Raw genomic sequence first — 15,366 nt, forward strand, 5'->3', positions numbered from 1 at the left:
TTTTAATACATATCTTGGAGTGTTTCTCTTTTGTATTCGGTCCAAATAAAAAATGAAAGATAGCTCTTAGATATTTTTGTAGTTTTATGACATAACTGATTGCAAATCTTCTCTTTGACGGTTCTTATCAACCCAAAAATCGTTAAAAAAAAAAAGGTTTTTATGGACACGTTTGCTTAAGGTGTATGAAGTCATGTGAATAGATTTATCAGATAAAATTACTACATAATTGGGTTAAAATGATCTTAAGCAAGTTTAAAAAAAAAAAAAAAGACATGTTGAGGGTACTTCCCTCATCAAAAATTAAAATTATTGAATTAATTTTTTTTTTTATTTTTTTATCAAATTTAATAATTTGGTTAATAATGAAAACTAAAAATCATAACATTAAAAATATTTGTCTCTTTTTTTTTTAAAGATGCGTTTTTCTGAACGTTTTTGGGAATGGATCGCTAAATCTTTTAATACAGCTCGTTCTTTTGAAATTATACTGAATTATTTCATTCTGAAAAGATAAACTTTTTTTGACATTTTTGATACGTTGAATTTTTGAAAAATTTTGTTTTGCGGCTGCGTTTTAACAGTCTCATTAAATTTTAAAATTTTTTCATGAAGGAAATGGATAACCCCAAATATTTCCTTACAAATTTTTAATTAAGCCCCAATTATTTTATCCTCATCGGGAGCTTCCATTCACCGGAAGACAACAACCTAAGAATGGTATGTCTTGGAATTAGTTTTTGTGACGTATATTCATTTTTTGTTGAGCTAAAACTGTTTTGTTTTGAAATACAAAACGGAAAACGACTTGTTTCGTGTACGAGAAAGTTTTTCCCTCGATTATTCCAATTTAAAGTCAGCGTTGATAGCTGGTAGCTGTCGTAGCCGGTATTATTCGTGCATCTTTATTTTTAAACATGATCTCTTAGAAACTATCCTTTTCGTTTGTCCTTACAAGTTGCATTATATTTATCTCCGTGCGAGTTGTTTGTGAATTTCTACTTTAACGTATAACTGCTTTTACTTTGATGAAACAAGCTTTCATCAGCGACAAGCGATTAGTAGTTCCTGCGGTTACTACACCGTTTCGCCTGGTGTTTTTTTTTTTTTTTTTTATTACTATTGTTTTTAAATTTCTGTTTCATTTTAAATAAAAGTTTGAAAAAGAAATTTTTATCGGTCACGTTGTATTTGAACTGAATTGGTCACAGTTTACTCCGTTTTTAAACGTTATTACTTATTTAAAATAATTTTCTGGAAAATGTATTAATATAAAAATAATAGGTTTCCCCATATTTTATACAAGTAACACTTTTTTACGCAATTTAATAAAAACCACGGAATAAAATTTAATAAACTGTTTCTCGCTCGTGTTGCTTGTCAAATTACAATGTAATTGATGTCAAACCAGTAAAAGAAAAAAAAGAGTACCATTAAAAAAACCACTTTTTTGCTTACGAAATATTTTCAAAAATAGTAATGTAAAAAATTTTTTTTTAATTTCGTCTACGCCGATTTAATTACGTCTAAAAGCTATTGTTTGTTATCAAAGGAAAAAATATTTTATTTTGAAACACGGCGTACCAGATGATAATTTCCATATGAAGGGGTAGGGGAGAATAGTTCACTATTCCTAAGTGGAGAGTGACACCGTAAGGGGTTTTGTAATTATCTTTACCGCTGTAAGAATTTCCGTTTCGTATCTCCTCTTTTCTCCAAAGTATTGTGGTTGGAAACTTGAGTCGGCAAGAATTTTTGAGGATAATTGCGTCAATTCAGGTAATAGCTGATATAAAATTTCCTAACGAAATCATTCGATAATTCATAGTTAATTTAAAGTATTTCAGGAGGTAAATGATGAAGGTGGGGGAAGAAAGGATTTTAAACTTCAGATGGTTATAAATCTTAATCAAAAAGAGATTTTATGATGAAATTTGAAATCTGTCGATGGGTTTTGATCAAATTTATGATAGAACAAAAAAAACATTTTTTATGATTTTAGGAGACGTAATTCTAAGAAGAGGGGAATTAAGACTTGGGACGGGGAAGGGTTAGCTACAATTACCCTAATTTTTCACTCATCTTGATTCGACACCATGAAATACGTGACTTCTCACCAGTTCCCAGAGGAAAAGCTGTTTTTTACATTTTTGAAATGATAATCCAAAAGAAAAGAGAAAAATTAATATAAAATTCCCTTTTAATGAACTGAGGAAAATTCGACTTGTCGTATAAAGTAATCTACTTGAGCAAAACGCAACTTTTTAATGAAGGGTTTATTGACTGCGCAAGATACCAACCGCGCTGAGCACTGACGAAGAATATCTTACGTAATAAACAGTTTGCTGTATAAATTGCAGCGTGGTGAAGAACAAAAAATATTCTCAACTCACAAAATATTGTTTACAACTTAAAAACACTGATTGAATTTGACAAGTTTTAAGTGAAATTACTTGCAAACCGAAAATCAATATATGATGGTTAAGATTACCAATAGATCATGATAGTCAATAAATCATGTTGACCAAAAACATAGCAACCAAAAAATCATGGCAACCAAAAAACATAAATATAGATAACAAAACTATCCGAGATTAAAAAACTATCCGAGATTAAAAACTATCCGAGATTAAAAAACTATCCGAGATTAAAAAACTATCCGAAAGTAAAAATGTTGCTGAAAAACCGAAGTTCCAAATCTAAAAAAATCTTTTTGTGAATATTTGAGCATAATAAAAATGAAATAGAAATTTGAGAACTATAAATATATAAACATCAGATGATTTTGGAAAATATATAAGTTTGAAGCAACTTATGTCTAAAGTTGATGACATAAAATGTAATACTGTAATAGGCTGCTAAGAGATTTGTAAGTGCTCCTAAAAAGGAAAAAATTAAATTAGTAAAAGTTACACAAAAATTCAAATCTGGTGATGCAACAAAGGAAGGAAATTATAAGCCTTTATTTACACTTCCCATTTTCTCAAAAATATTAGAAAGAATAATGCACAATAGTTTTCAAACAATATATTTTATTCAAATAAAATCAGATTTCCAAAAAACACATTAATTTAATAAGCGATCCTGCACTTGATTAAAGAAATCAAAGACTCTTTTGTAAATAATAGAATTTACTTTGGACACATTTGTTGATATTTCTAAAGAACTTTTTAAAGTGCCTTAGAAATATCTACCTTTTAAAAAGCATTTTTAACTCTTTAGTGACATACGGTAAGCGCTTTTCAATTACACTGGATTAGCACACTTTTTTTTTAAAATCATTCCTCGCCCCAACTGCGGGCATTTTAACTGACAAGATGCTTTTTTTGTAATTTTTTGGGAAATCGTACCTTTTTCAGATATTGCAGAAAAATGTAATGAGTTGTTAAAAATGACATCGAAACTAAATCATCCAGTGCTGTAAATCTAAGAACCACTTCTCCGATTGGTTGCTTTTGAAAAAATAATTTCCTTTGTTTTCTTTTTGATTCCATGCTTTTTGTTCCAGTGATACCACATCCTAGTTGTGGAACATGACTATTGACTTGTATTTTCACATCATTTGCGGGGAACTGTTTTTCTTTTGTTCAAGGCGTAATTTTTCAAAGCGTTTGACATTTTGGCTGATGACAAATAAAATTGGTTGATGGAGACCACAAGAAATAAATTACAAATGTATTTAAAAAGAATGTTGAAATTCTATAAAAATATTCTTTTTACGAGAGAAGAAGGTAGAACCCATTTTTGCCCCTTGATGTAAACAAATTTTGAATAATATGTTTACATTGTAAAATAATTATGCCGCTATTTTAAACGTTTAATATATCTAAATGCCGCTATTTTAAACGTTTAATATGCTAAACTTTCATAGAATAACAGAAAAACAATTAATATAATAAACAATAAGTATAAGAGTTAATATAATTCATAAAATTGTAAAACTTAAAAAACCCAGCTGTTGTTGACCTAAAGTAATAAATGCTTAGAATTAGGATCTTCGAATTTAATCTGTAAAATGAAATCTGGCTTGAGGGGGAAGTGTTTTTAGTTGGTTTTTATGAATGGATATTTTCAGGATCTGTTATTCATTTTAAATGTATATCTCTTCTTGGAAGACTTTTAAAGGAGATTCACCACAAGAAACCGTTAAAATCTGAAGGAGCTTTTCTTACTGGAATACTGTAGTATTCAAAAAGTCACTCTTATGAAGAAATAAATTGGTTCTTAAAAACTCTGTCATTGGTCAGTTGAAAATGCAATAAACAAAATAAAACATTTAAACTTAAGAGCCATTCATAAAAGTTTAGTTTCATAAAGTCATTTTTCAAAGCCATCCATGTTTGTGTGTAGCACTTTCAAGCATTCATAAAAGTCGATTTTAATGTGAGGTGCAGGTTTTTATGAGCAAAATCATTTTGTAAATACATAAAGAAAAACTCAGGTTTTTCACATGGCCAAAAAACACTTTTTTCATCAGCCAAAACCACCCAAGAAGTATTTAATAATAAAAATTCTCTACTTTTGAACATTAAGTCTCTCGTCTTATCTAAGACTTATATTAGCATGTTCTGGGTTTTTTTAGAGAGAATTTCAGGTTTTATTCACTATAAAAATGATTAAACTCCTTATTAGCTCAAGTTTAGTTTATAAATCATGTCTCAAAACCACATTTATTTGACAAGTAAACAGTAAACTATGTTTTGAAATTTCAAGTTCGATTTTTGAATTCGGACCAAAATACCAGGAGTCGATCCTATAAAATTTTAGAATTTCAGAATAGCGCAATGTAAATAATTACTCCGAAATTCAGTGTAAAGTTTCAAATCTGGCTGAAATTCAGCGTAAGCTTTCAAAACTGCGCTATTCTTAAAACGTGATCCAATAAATAATCCTAAAAGCTGTGTAGTCATAGAAACCATAGTCAACTATGATCTCTCTGAAATAGGTAAAAAAAAAACAATATTTTTTTGCAGCAAGTTAGTACGACTTCATAAGATATTTCGTTAAGATATTTCTATACTTCTAAAATGTCTGTATGTTTCTCTATTCTACAAAGCTTCAATATAATCAGTGTGAGTTACAAACAAGATGCGACAGAACAAGTGGCTTTTTCTATGGTTTTTAAGTTTGTAAATAAAGTATTCAAAATTTTATGAAATTTTACTTCAGTAATGAGACCAATGATAATAAGATCACAAATCATAAAATAAGAAGAGCAAAAATCTTAGATGGTGGTGGTGGTAGTTTCGATTTTATTACATCATGCTGATTCATGATTGTTTGCTCATCCAACTCCAAGTCTCTTAAAACAATTGATGCTGACGCAATAATGCCCTCGCGAAAATAAATTTAAATAGGAGCACAACATGAATGAACAGTTTTTATATACGTCACGTTAAAGTTATTGTCACCAATGTGGGCCAAATATCATCCGTTTAAAAAGTTTCAAATTTTAAAATTGATAAGGTTAAACATACCAATATTTTTATCTTAGAGTGTAGAGTAGGCATGCTTTTGATTGATAAACTTTTTTTTTTACAATCAATTTCTGTTGTTTCAGCTTGAGGTAACATAAAAATTCATTTAAAACTCAAACTATAGCTATAAATAAGGCTTTTCCTAAGGCTATGACTCTGCGCCCAAGGCAACAGCTGAGTTAAAATTAAAACTTGAAAAAGCTTTAGGTATGAGTACCACTATAAAAGTTATTGAGTCTAAAGCTATGACTAAGCAAAGGTGCTACGAAATTCCTTCAGCTGATCAAGTTAAAACCCAGAAGAAGATTGGCAAAAGAAAATGTTCTTAACATCTGCCAGGTAGAGGGATTTTGTCAACTTTAAGAAGCAAAAAATGGTAATTTTAGCAGGGAAATGGTGCTCTTCCACTGAAGCTTATAGAGGCTTAAAATGATGAACTGAGTCAGATAGCAATTTCTTCAATACTTTGACCCACAAAAACTTTGACCCATGTTGTCAACAAAAACCAGGGTGTTACTAAATTTCTTTCTTATTCAAAGTTCAAATATAGAATTAAATATTTATAATTTTTAAAGTTCATAGTCACTTCAATTTTTTTAAAACGTTCCTTATAATATTCTCAATAGGATAAGCAAATTAGTTTTTAATCTTACATTTGGGAGTTAAACTAAAAGGAAAAAAAAGAACAAATGTCAATGAAATGCCAACATTAATAAATTTTTTCTCTCAATACACGTGGTGTATTGAGAGAACCTTTTTAATTTTATTCAAAATGAACTAGATTTTATAAAGATTTTTAGGTAATTTTAAGGTTTGCAATAAATTTTTATACAAAAATTTATAGTAAACCTTAAAATTACCTAAAATTTTTTTTATGGATTAATATAAATAATAAATTATTTGCTATTTAAAACAATACATGTCTTTTTAAAAAATAACTTTTCGTGGGAAACCACTTTACGTGCAGTACCACCTAGACCTATCAGTTAAAGACCAGGTAATGTTTAAAAAATTTCAAATTATAGTTCAGAAAATTTAAGGTTGTATGAAAATAAATAATATGTACTTAATACTGAGAAGATATTTCTAAAAAAAATGGTACAAAAATTTAACTTAACTATCAACTTGTATCACAAGCTGTCAAGTTGTCTCACAGCCCCGCAATGTCCTTATTTATAGTTCTCTTTTTAGTTCATTTCATTGAAAATTTGATCTATCAATAATATCATAATTTAAATACATATTTCTGAGAGGATATATATATATATATATATATATATATATATATATATATATATATATTCATTTAAAAAAGCTATAGGAACCGAAATTTACTTTTACTGCTACAGTGCTAATAAATCTTTAAGTTCAAAAATATTTGTACCCATGAGTCATTCCCACGCCCGGGTGCTTGTGAGTTGGCATAAGAAAATTTTTTGTGTGTAAACTTACTAACTTTAATTTAAAAAAGCTTTTTTATCTGCTGCTAGAAGTGTGATCAGAAAATGTGAACTATCAATTACTTCAGTGAGGTATTCTCTCAGTTCAAACAGAGAGTTGTATGTGGCACGATGAACAGTGTCAGTACCAACTCCATGGGAATCACTCATGACATAATAAAAAGCTGCTGTTGTTTTAAATAAACAAAAAATAACCCAAATTTAAAAATCAAAAATTCATTTTTGTAAATATATTCTTCTTGAATTAAATTTGGAATGTCTGAATTCTCGGAAATGACTGGTGTCGGGAAATTTGGAATGTCTGAATTCTCGGAAATGACTTGTGTCTGAATTCTCGGAAATGACTGGTGTCGGGAAATTTAATCATCCTTCAATAAAAGACCTTTAAAAAGGTTAGAAGCATGAACGTGATCAAAAACGTGACAAATTTTTATAATTTTAGTTTTTTAAAGTCCAGACCTCAATGCTATAAAATTTTCTCATGAATGACCTATGCAGCTGACTTAAAATTTGACCTTAAATGTCTCTAATTTGAACAAAAATCAGCCTGTACAAGTCTGCGGGGCTGGATCCTTGATTTGTATTGATTTGATTCAAAATTTATTCTTCAGGTGTCAATATTTAAAGTATAAAAAGTTGTATTAATAATTCAAAGTTTTTTCTGAAAAACGTAGGTTCCCTTACAAAAAAACCCAGCGAACTTCCAGTGAAAGTTCACTGGAAATGTAAAAGATCACTGGAAATTCACCGAGTTCGCTGGGTTTTCCGCAAATTTTACGACTTCGCTGGAAGTTCACTGGAAGTTTAACGAGAAACGTCATTTTATTTCCAGTGATCTAAAACCTTTGTGGAAATTTAGCGCTGATTTTCAATAATCGAAAACGCCGCGGGTTTCATAACACAATATTGATATAACTTTTGCTAACATAACTTTTTTGAAATTTGACAGATATAACATCTTGAAAATCTTTTTCCAATTTCTGTAATAAAGTAAACGTTGTTTTTTTATATCTACAGTTTCAGTTTCTATTATTTTAAGTTCTACTCAATTTCCAAAATCACAGGTATGTTGTTCAGTATGTTCATTTTTATTAAAGCGAATACATATTCAACTTTATAATTTCACAAAAATTTATTATTATAAATTTCTTTATTGTAGGTTATTGAACATAATAGATAATGATTGATTTATATATATATATATATATATATATATATATATATATATATATATATATATATATATATATATATATATATATATATATATATATATATATATATATATATATATATATATATATATATAAGGGTCTCCCAAAAACAGCATTTTTGAAAATAATTTGTTCCCACCCCCTAAATGTGTTCTATCTAATACAAAAACACTAGGTTTAAAATTTTTTTGGAATAAAAAATATTTTAAGGGGTCCTTATAATTACAAAAAAAAAGTTTTTAAAAAATATGTCAAATATATATATATATATATATATATATATATATATATATATATATATATATATATATACATATTCATACATATATATACATGCATATATCAGAATAAATTTAAATGTATTCTTAAAATATAGTGCTCAATGTTCTTAAAAGAACATAGCAATAATAAATTAGTAAAAATCATTTATCAAACTTATTTCATTTTACACTGTTTCATCAATTAAGACATCAGAAAATTTCATCAATTAAGACTCATCAAAATAGATATTTTGTAAGTTTTATAATTTTCAAAAGAATATTAAATTTTCTGAATAATTATAAAATTTAAATAAAATTATAAAATTTTATACCGCTTAAACACCTTCATTTAACATATATATGCATTTGATATTTATATATACATCATACACTTGATAAAAAAATTTTTCATCAAATAAAAGTATAGTTTGTATTGTTTATACTAAAGAACTAGCTGTAAAATAAGCATCATTGTTATTTAAGCACAATTAGGTTAAGCACAATAGTTTCTCTTGTTCTCTTTCTGATGTCAATCTTGTTTAACTAAAGTTTAATTTTACCTGCTTGCCTCTTTTATTTTAGATGCCTAGAATTGGTTGCTACAAGAAATGGCAATCAGGGGAAGTAAATATTCCAAGAACAACACGTTGGAGGATGTCAAAAGTTAACTGTGCTCAGCAACAGAATGAGAGTACCTCTGATGACAATCATTCTATTGACGATGAATTTATGGATCATTTATCTGACTTAGATGAACCAAAAAATGAAACAACCAATAATGAGTTTGATGAAAATGAAAGTTCAGAGAGTCCACCTCTGTATCCTGGCTCAAAGATAAATGTCTCTAATGCATGTTTATGCATAATGACTTTTGTTTTGCGCTTTAATTTGTCCTACGAAGCCTTAGAGGCGTTGTTAACTCTCTTAACTATTTTATTGTCACACAGTGTTTTGCCTACATCTAAATATTTGTTTTTGAAGTTTTTTAAGAAGGAAAAAGAGTTATATGAAAAAGTTTTTTTTTGTGATGTTTGTGAAGTTGCTTTAAGTCTTAATAAGCAGTTTCCAAAATGTTTGAAATATTTTACATCATCCTATCTTCATAAGAAATGCAATTTTTTTCATATTTTAAACATAAACAAACAGCTTAAAAATACTTGCGATAACAATTGGATACATTTAGCAGATCTTGAAGAAAATGGGCAAACAACAATTAGACTTGTTGTTAATACTCTTGGAGTTCCTGTATTTATGGCTCAGATTTACAAAATCTGAGCCATAAATATAGCCATAAGGTCAATAAAAAAAAACATTTACTTTATATCAGTGAACTTACTTTATATTTTCTTGTTAAAAGTAATGTGAAAATTTGTATTCATACTTAAGGTAGTTTATTATTTATACATTGTATTTTTATTCTAAATATTGATATTTTTAAATAAATGTTATATTAAGCTTTTTTTTTTCCTATGCTTAATTTGTCTTATTTCGCGCTTAACGGTTTTAAATATTTAAAATGTTTATGAACGTTTTAAAAAAAATATATCCTAAAAAATAAAATTCCAGCAAATTCGCTAAACTTCCATTTTTTATATCTGAAAACATGAAAGTTAACTTTCATAGCTAATTAGCTATGAAATATCACTGGAAGTTCACTAGAAAAGTTCACTGGGAGTTCACTGGGTTTTGGAACAAGATCACTTGAAGTTCGCTGGGTTTTGGAACAATTTTTCACTGGAAGTTCACTGGGTTTTTTTGTAAGGGTTTCAATTGATATAATACTTTTCGAAGTGCATACCAAAAAAAATGGAGGAAAATCTTGATTTTGTTCTCAGGGATTCAGATTTTGATTTCTTTGAGACTCATGATTCAGTCAGCAAAAGAACTTTCAATTAGTTAAAATCAAGAACGGTTCTTAATGGCTGGTAATTTTTCCAAAACATTTTGTCACTGACGTATTCATCAAATAACTTAATTATTTGATTTTAGTGTAAATTTACGCTGAAAATACAGTAGCGTGCAAAAGTTTTTAAACAGCTAACTTTTTCAATTTTTTGTCATAACCTTTTGACTTTTCACTGTAAATGAATAAAACTTTTAACAATTTTTTATATAATATGATTACATAGTATAATTTACTCAAAAAAATGAAAACTTGTAATGGAAGGAAGAAATTCAAATTTTATTAAAAACATAATCGTGCAAAAGTTTTATAAACAAATGAAAAAATTCAAAAAAGAGTATTTCTTAATATTGCCACCGCCATGTTTAACTGTTGACATTTGATACTTAGGAGAAAATCTTTCACCTATCGGACGTCTCATGTACTTGATACTATCGCTACCAAACATGTAAAACTTTGATTCGTCACTGAATAACTTTGGACCATTCTTTTGAAGTCCATTGCAAATGATCTTTTACAAGTTTTCTTTGGGCTAAGCATTTATTTGATAATATTAATATTAATTTGATAATAAAACAACATACCGTGGCGTGTTGTTAAGTGCAGTGTAAATACTGCAAAACATCGCCTCCATCGCCTCCTAATTTGACAAATGATAAATTTTGTATGCTTATAAAATTAGTATTTATTTATACTTTACAACTTTTAAATAATACTTAGATATCTAATTAAAATAAAAAAATCATTTTCACCAAATATTTGTGTTACAATATAAAATCTCCCATTAAAACTTTGTTATAGCATAGGACTTTGTTAGGTTTTACCACAGTAGTTCTTGCTCAAAAAGTTATTCAATTCGACAGGAGATCTTTCGGGGATCTTGTTTTGATTTTCTTACCAAAGTTCTATCTTGATATTCTCTAGCGACGATTCCTTGGACTTTCCCATTATTTTTTAAATTAAATTTAAGCTAAATATTATCTCCAGTAAATTAATTTAAATATAAATACATTTTTCTTAATGAAATCTTGATTTTCTTAATGGGGCATGGAGCTGTTTATGAACTTTTGCACGGTTATGTTTTTAATAAAATTTGAATTTCTTCCTTCCATTACAAGTTATCATTTTTTTGAGTAAATTATACTATGTAATCATATTATAGAAGCAATTGTTAAAATTTCACTCATTTTCAGTGAAAAGTCAAAAAGTTATGATGAAAAAACTTGAAAAATTTAGCTATTTATATACTTTTGTACTAAGCATGGGAATTTCGGCCTTCGAAATCGACGAAATTAAACGAAATTCGTGTTTCAATTTCGTATCGAAATTTATATTGAATTTCGAAAGACGAAATTTTTAAACATTACAAATTCACGAATTTCGAAATTAAAACTTATGTTTAATTTCGTGTCAATTTCGTTACTTTCAATGACCCGAAATTATACGAAATTTTTTCGCGAAATTAAACAATCCAAAAAATCGAAATTTCGTTCTCAATTTCGATCCGAAATTGAAACACGAATTTCGTTTAATTTCGTCGATTTCGAAGGCCGAAATTCCCATGCTTATTTTGTACGCTACTGTACGTTTATAGAATTGACCCCAGGAGAAGGCCGTTTAACCGGGAAAAAAAAGAGAACTCATGTCGTGATAGCCTTACATGAAATATGTTAAATAAAGTAAAAGATGGTCTACTATCCAAGAGATAAATAGTCTGACCTTCGTCTATGACCCCAAGATTTAAATACTGTTTAAGTATCAATTAAAATACGAGCAATAGCATTAAAAAAGAAGTAAATTGATAAATGAATGCATATGTATATATAGTGTGCATGGACACTTACAGTAACTAAGTGTACTTGCGTTTCAAAATACTACCTATTACCTAATCATAACAGAAACCTTTCTCATATCTTATAGCTGGTAAAAAATTAAAATGGGTGAAGCAAGGTAGTTTGTGTGTACGCAATCGCTTAAGATTTATAAACTACTTATATAGTTCAAAAAAACTGAAAAAAAAAATCAATTATCACAAATGTTATTTATTTGTATACAGTATTTATACAGCATAAATACATCAGTGTATAAATATAAAAATTGTTTTTTTTTTGAATAATATGTTTATGCAAATGACTATTAGTTTTTTTGTTTTTCAGACATTTCTTGAATCCAGAGTCTGTTAGTGTCCATCTGTTTTGCTCTGTTTGCCAAGATGTTTTCAGGGAACCATTGCGTGCTCCCTGTGGTCATAGCTTCTGTAAAGAGGTATTTTATTTGTCTTTAAATACATGCAAAAAAATATGCAACTTAGAATGTTAAAAAATAAAACCATTTAATTAAAGTTCCTTTATTTAGTGCATCAATACTTGGCTAGCCCAAAGTAAAACTTGTCCAGAAGATAGGTAAGTTATTATTTTGAAACTTTGTATATGTTTTGTAAGTTGGATTTTTGATAAATTATTTTCTTTTTTTATTAGTATTAAAATGCAACCATCTTAAACCAACATAATTTTCTGATTTATATCAAGTCCACTCAGCACATTTCATACAAATACTCTAGGAGCACGTATGGGAGATAAATATTGTATTGCATATGTATTGCATATATTCACATACATTGAATATGTATTGTACACCTGCATTTGCAATACATATATGCAGTACTTATTTATTACATATATAAATACATGCAATACATGTCTGCATATGCATATAAATGTATGCAAAAAAATTAGTAAAAAGCAATATTTCTGGAAGTTTATTAAGTCAGTTTTATCAAACTTTTTTACTATTCGAAACTATTAGTTTCAATTTTCAAAGTGATATAATTTATTATAATTTTGATTTTAAAATTAAATATTTTTTTAGTTTAAATATATTTAAATTTGAATAAATGGTAATAAATCATAACAACAAAAATATTACATTTAAACAAATAGCTAAACAAAATATTACATTACTAAAATATGTGAGTTTTAAATGTTTATTGATTTAAAGAAAATGGTCTGAAGGAACCTGTAATCTAAGTTGTATTGTTTTGTTGTCTGACTTTAGAAAACCAATTCACAAGAAACAGTTGCACTATGATTTCATTCTTGCAAATATCATTGGAGATCAAATGGTTTGTTTGTTTTACATTTTAACATCAAAATTTAAATTATTTTTTAAAAAAAATTTTTTTTTTGGAATAAGAGCTAGTCTGTTTTTTAAATTCAATCCCTTGAGTACAGATTTACTGAAATATTGATACCTACTGAAACTTGGATATATGAAACTCAGAAGATATTGAAGCCTATTTTAAACAAATGTTGTTGTTCCAGTTTCTACCGCCTAAACTTTGCTCATCCAGAAAAGTTCACATTGGTTGCAGTGTTTAAATATATTTTTAATCTTCTGTTTATGAAGTTTATAAAAGTATAAGACAGATTTAGAAAATAAAGATAACAGGAAACTACATTAATTACATCATATTAATTTCAAAATCAGAAGTTTATCACTTCCTAAATTTTTTCTTTATGATGACCTGAAGTATTTTTGATAGCTACTCTGTCAAGTTAGGATAGCATACTTAATTTTTTAATAGCAAAAAAACGGGTATTATGAGTGCAGTTAAATTTATGTAGCTATGTAATGAAATGTATAGCTACATAAATTTAACTGCACTCATTTATCCTGTTTATCTTTTTTTTGAGTAAATTTCTTTATCTTTTTAGGTTGCTTGTCCTTTCAGGTCAAAAGGCTGTGAATATGTTCAAAAACTGGAAACTCTCTCCTCTCATAAAAAATCCTGTATTTTCAATCCAATCAATTTGCCATCGTTTTTGAAAGAAAGCCCTTTATGTATCAAAAGTTCAAATTTAGGTAAAAAATATTGTTGAAAATTGTTCACTTTTTGGCTATATTAACATTTTATGTTTAATTTCACATTATGCTTTCTCTATATTTTAGTAGATGAAACTCTAGACGAACAGAAATTACCGACACCCGCAAAACCATCTCTAAAAATGCGACTTTTCTGTGACAAAAGTAAAAGGGATTTACTGTGCTCTGTTTTTGAAAATAAAATTGAAAGTTCGAGTAAGGTCGAAGAATCTTCTAACAAAGAGTGGTTGAGCAAAGCAAACGTGTTAAAGAAGCCAAAATTAGATACAATTTTGCTGGATAGTCCCTAATAATGCAATAGAATTAAAATTTAGGTGTATGAATGTTACAAACTTTTACGGACTTCAATCAAACTTAGTTTAGATTTTAGAGAAATTTCGATGATGAAAGGAGTACTGATTTTTATTTAAAACAAGTTTTTTTTTTTTTTTTTTTTATAATTCTGAACTGTACGTACTTTTCCTTCCAAAAAAATATACTCAATCGTAGAACCTTTAAATATGAGTCCTTGATAAATGTGATTTTTGCTTTGTTTACGAACTTTAAAATGAAATGTTTCTTTTAGTTTATTTTCGGGAACTATTATTTAACTTTGTTTTTAGTAAATAAAACTGAAATTGTTAATAGTTAATATAATCTAACTAATAAACGTTTTTCACAAACTTTTACTGTTTTTATGTCGAACCAAAGATAAATGCACAGACTCGTATTTTTTATGGTTGTCGTGAAAAATATAATTGGATTTCTCGTTTAATACCAGTTCACTTATCTACTGCAAAAAAAAATTTCTTTTTGATGTTGCAACAAACAAAACCTAACTATTCGAGCAAAGCTATGATTATTTCTGAACTAAGGCATGCTATCGGAAAAATCTGCCCACCTTTTGCGGTGTGGTAAAGCTAGTTAACGGTCGTTTTTTGAAATTATTTTTTTGTGTGTGGTAGTGTTTGTATAATAGAACATTTTGGCAGAAAAAAAAGATTTTAAATATTGTTTAGTTTCAAAATGTCAACCGAGCAAACTAAACAAAGATTTTTGATTGTGGACAAACACTTAAAAAGTCCAACTTTATTGAATGTAAAGTTGGCGAAATCATTAAAAATATCAAGAAGAACTGTAGATACTGTTCTTAAACGGTTTACAGAACAGAAAACTATTCAGAGAAAACAA

At 27.9% G+C, this 15,366-nt stretch overlaps 2 protein-coding genes across 5 annotated transcripts; both read left to right on the forward strand.

The window, feature by feature from the left end:
• Window positions 1-7,617: 7,617 nt before the first annotated feature.
• Window positions 7,618-9,795, forward strand: LOC149878831 (uncharacterized). Its single transcript, XM_090071891.1, has 2 exons — window positions 7,618-8,001; window positions 8,994-9,795. The coding sequence occupies exon 2, from the start codon at window positions 8,994-8,996 to the stop codon at window positions 9,684-9,686; it is 693 nt and encodes a 230-aa protein (XP_089928017.1). The 5' UTR covers window positions 7,618-8,001; the 3' UTR covers window positions 9,687-9,795.
• A 2,127-nt stretch (window positions 9,796-11,922) lies between these two features.
• LOC149878832 (RING finger protein 151-like) lies at window positions 11,923-14,858 on the forward strand. Of its 4 annotated transcripts, none has more exons than XR_016446900.1 (6): window positions 11,923-12,264; window positions 12,471-12,579; window positions 12,670-12,716; window positions 13,369-13,435; window positions 14,045-14,175; window positions 14,263-14,858. XR_016446900.1 is itself a non-coding variant. In XM_090071720.1 (6 exons), exons 1-6 carry the CDS (start codon window positions 12,251-12,253, stop codon window positions 14,484-14,486), a joined length of 606 nt encoding a protein of 201 aa, XP_089927846.1. In that variant the 5' UTR covers window positions 11,923-12,250; the 3' UTR covers window positions 14,487-14,679. The 4 variants fall into 4 exon arrangements, 3 of the variants coding, with proteins under 3 accessions (XP_089927846.1, XP_089927845.1, XP_089927847.1); XM_090071720.1 differs by having other exon boundaries at window positions 14,028-14,175; window positions 14,266-14,679; XM_090071719.1 differs by having other exon boundaries at window positions 11,927-12,264; window positions 14,028-14,175; window positions 14,263-14,672.
• The last annotated feature ends 508 nt before the right edge of the window (window positions 14,859-15,366 follow it).

The sequence above is a fragment of the Hydra viridissima genome, unplaced genomic scaffold (assembly GCF_058129835.1).
Source record: "Hydra viridissima isolate aposymbiotic clone 2 unplaced genomic scaffold, HvirCarnegie_v1 scaffold_14, whole genome shotgun sequence".
Classification (NCBI taxonomy): domain Eukaryota; kingdom Metazoa; phylum Cnidaria; class Hydrozoa; order Anthoathecata; family Hydridae; genus Hydra; species Hydra viridissima.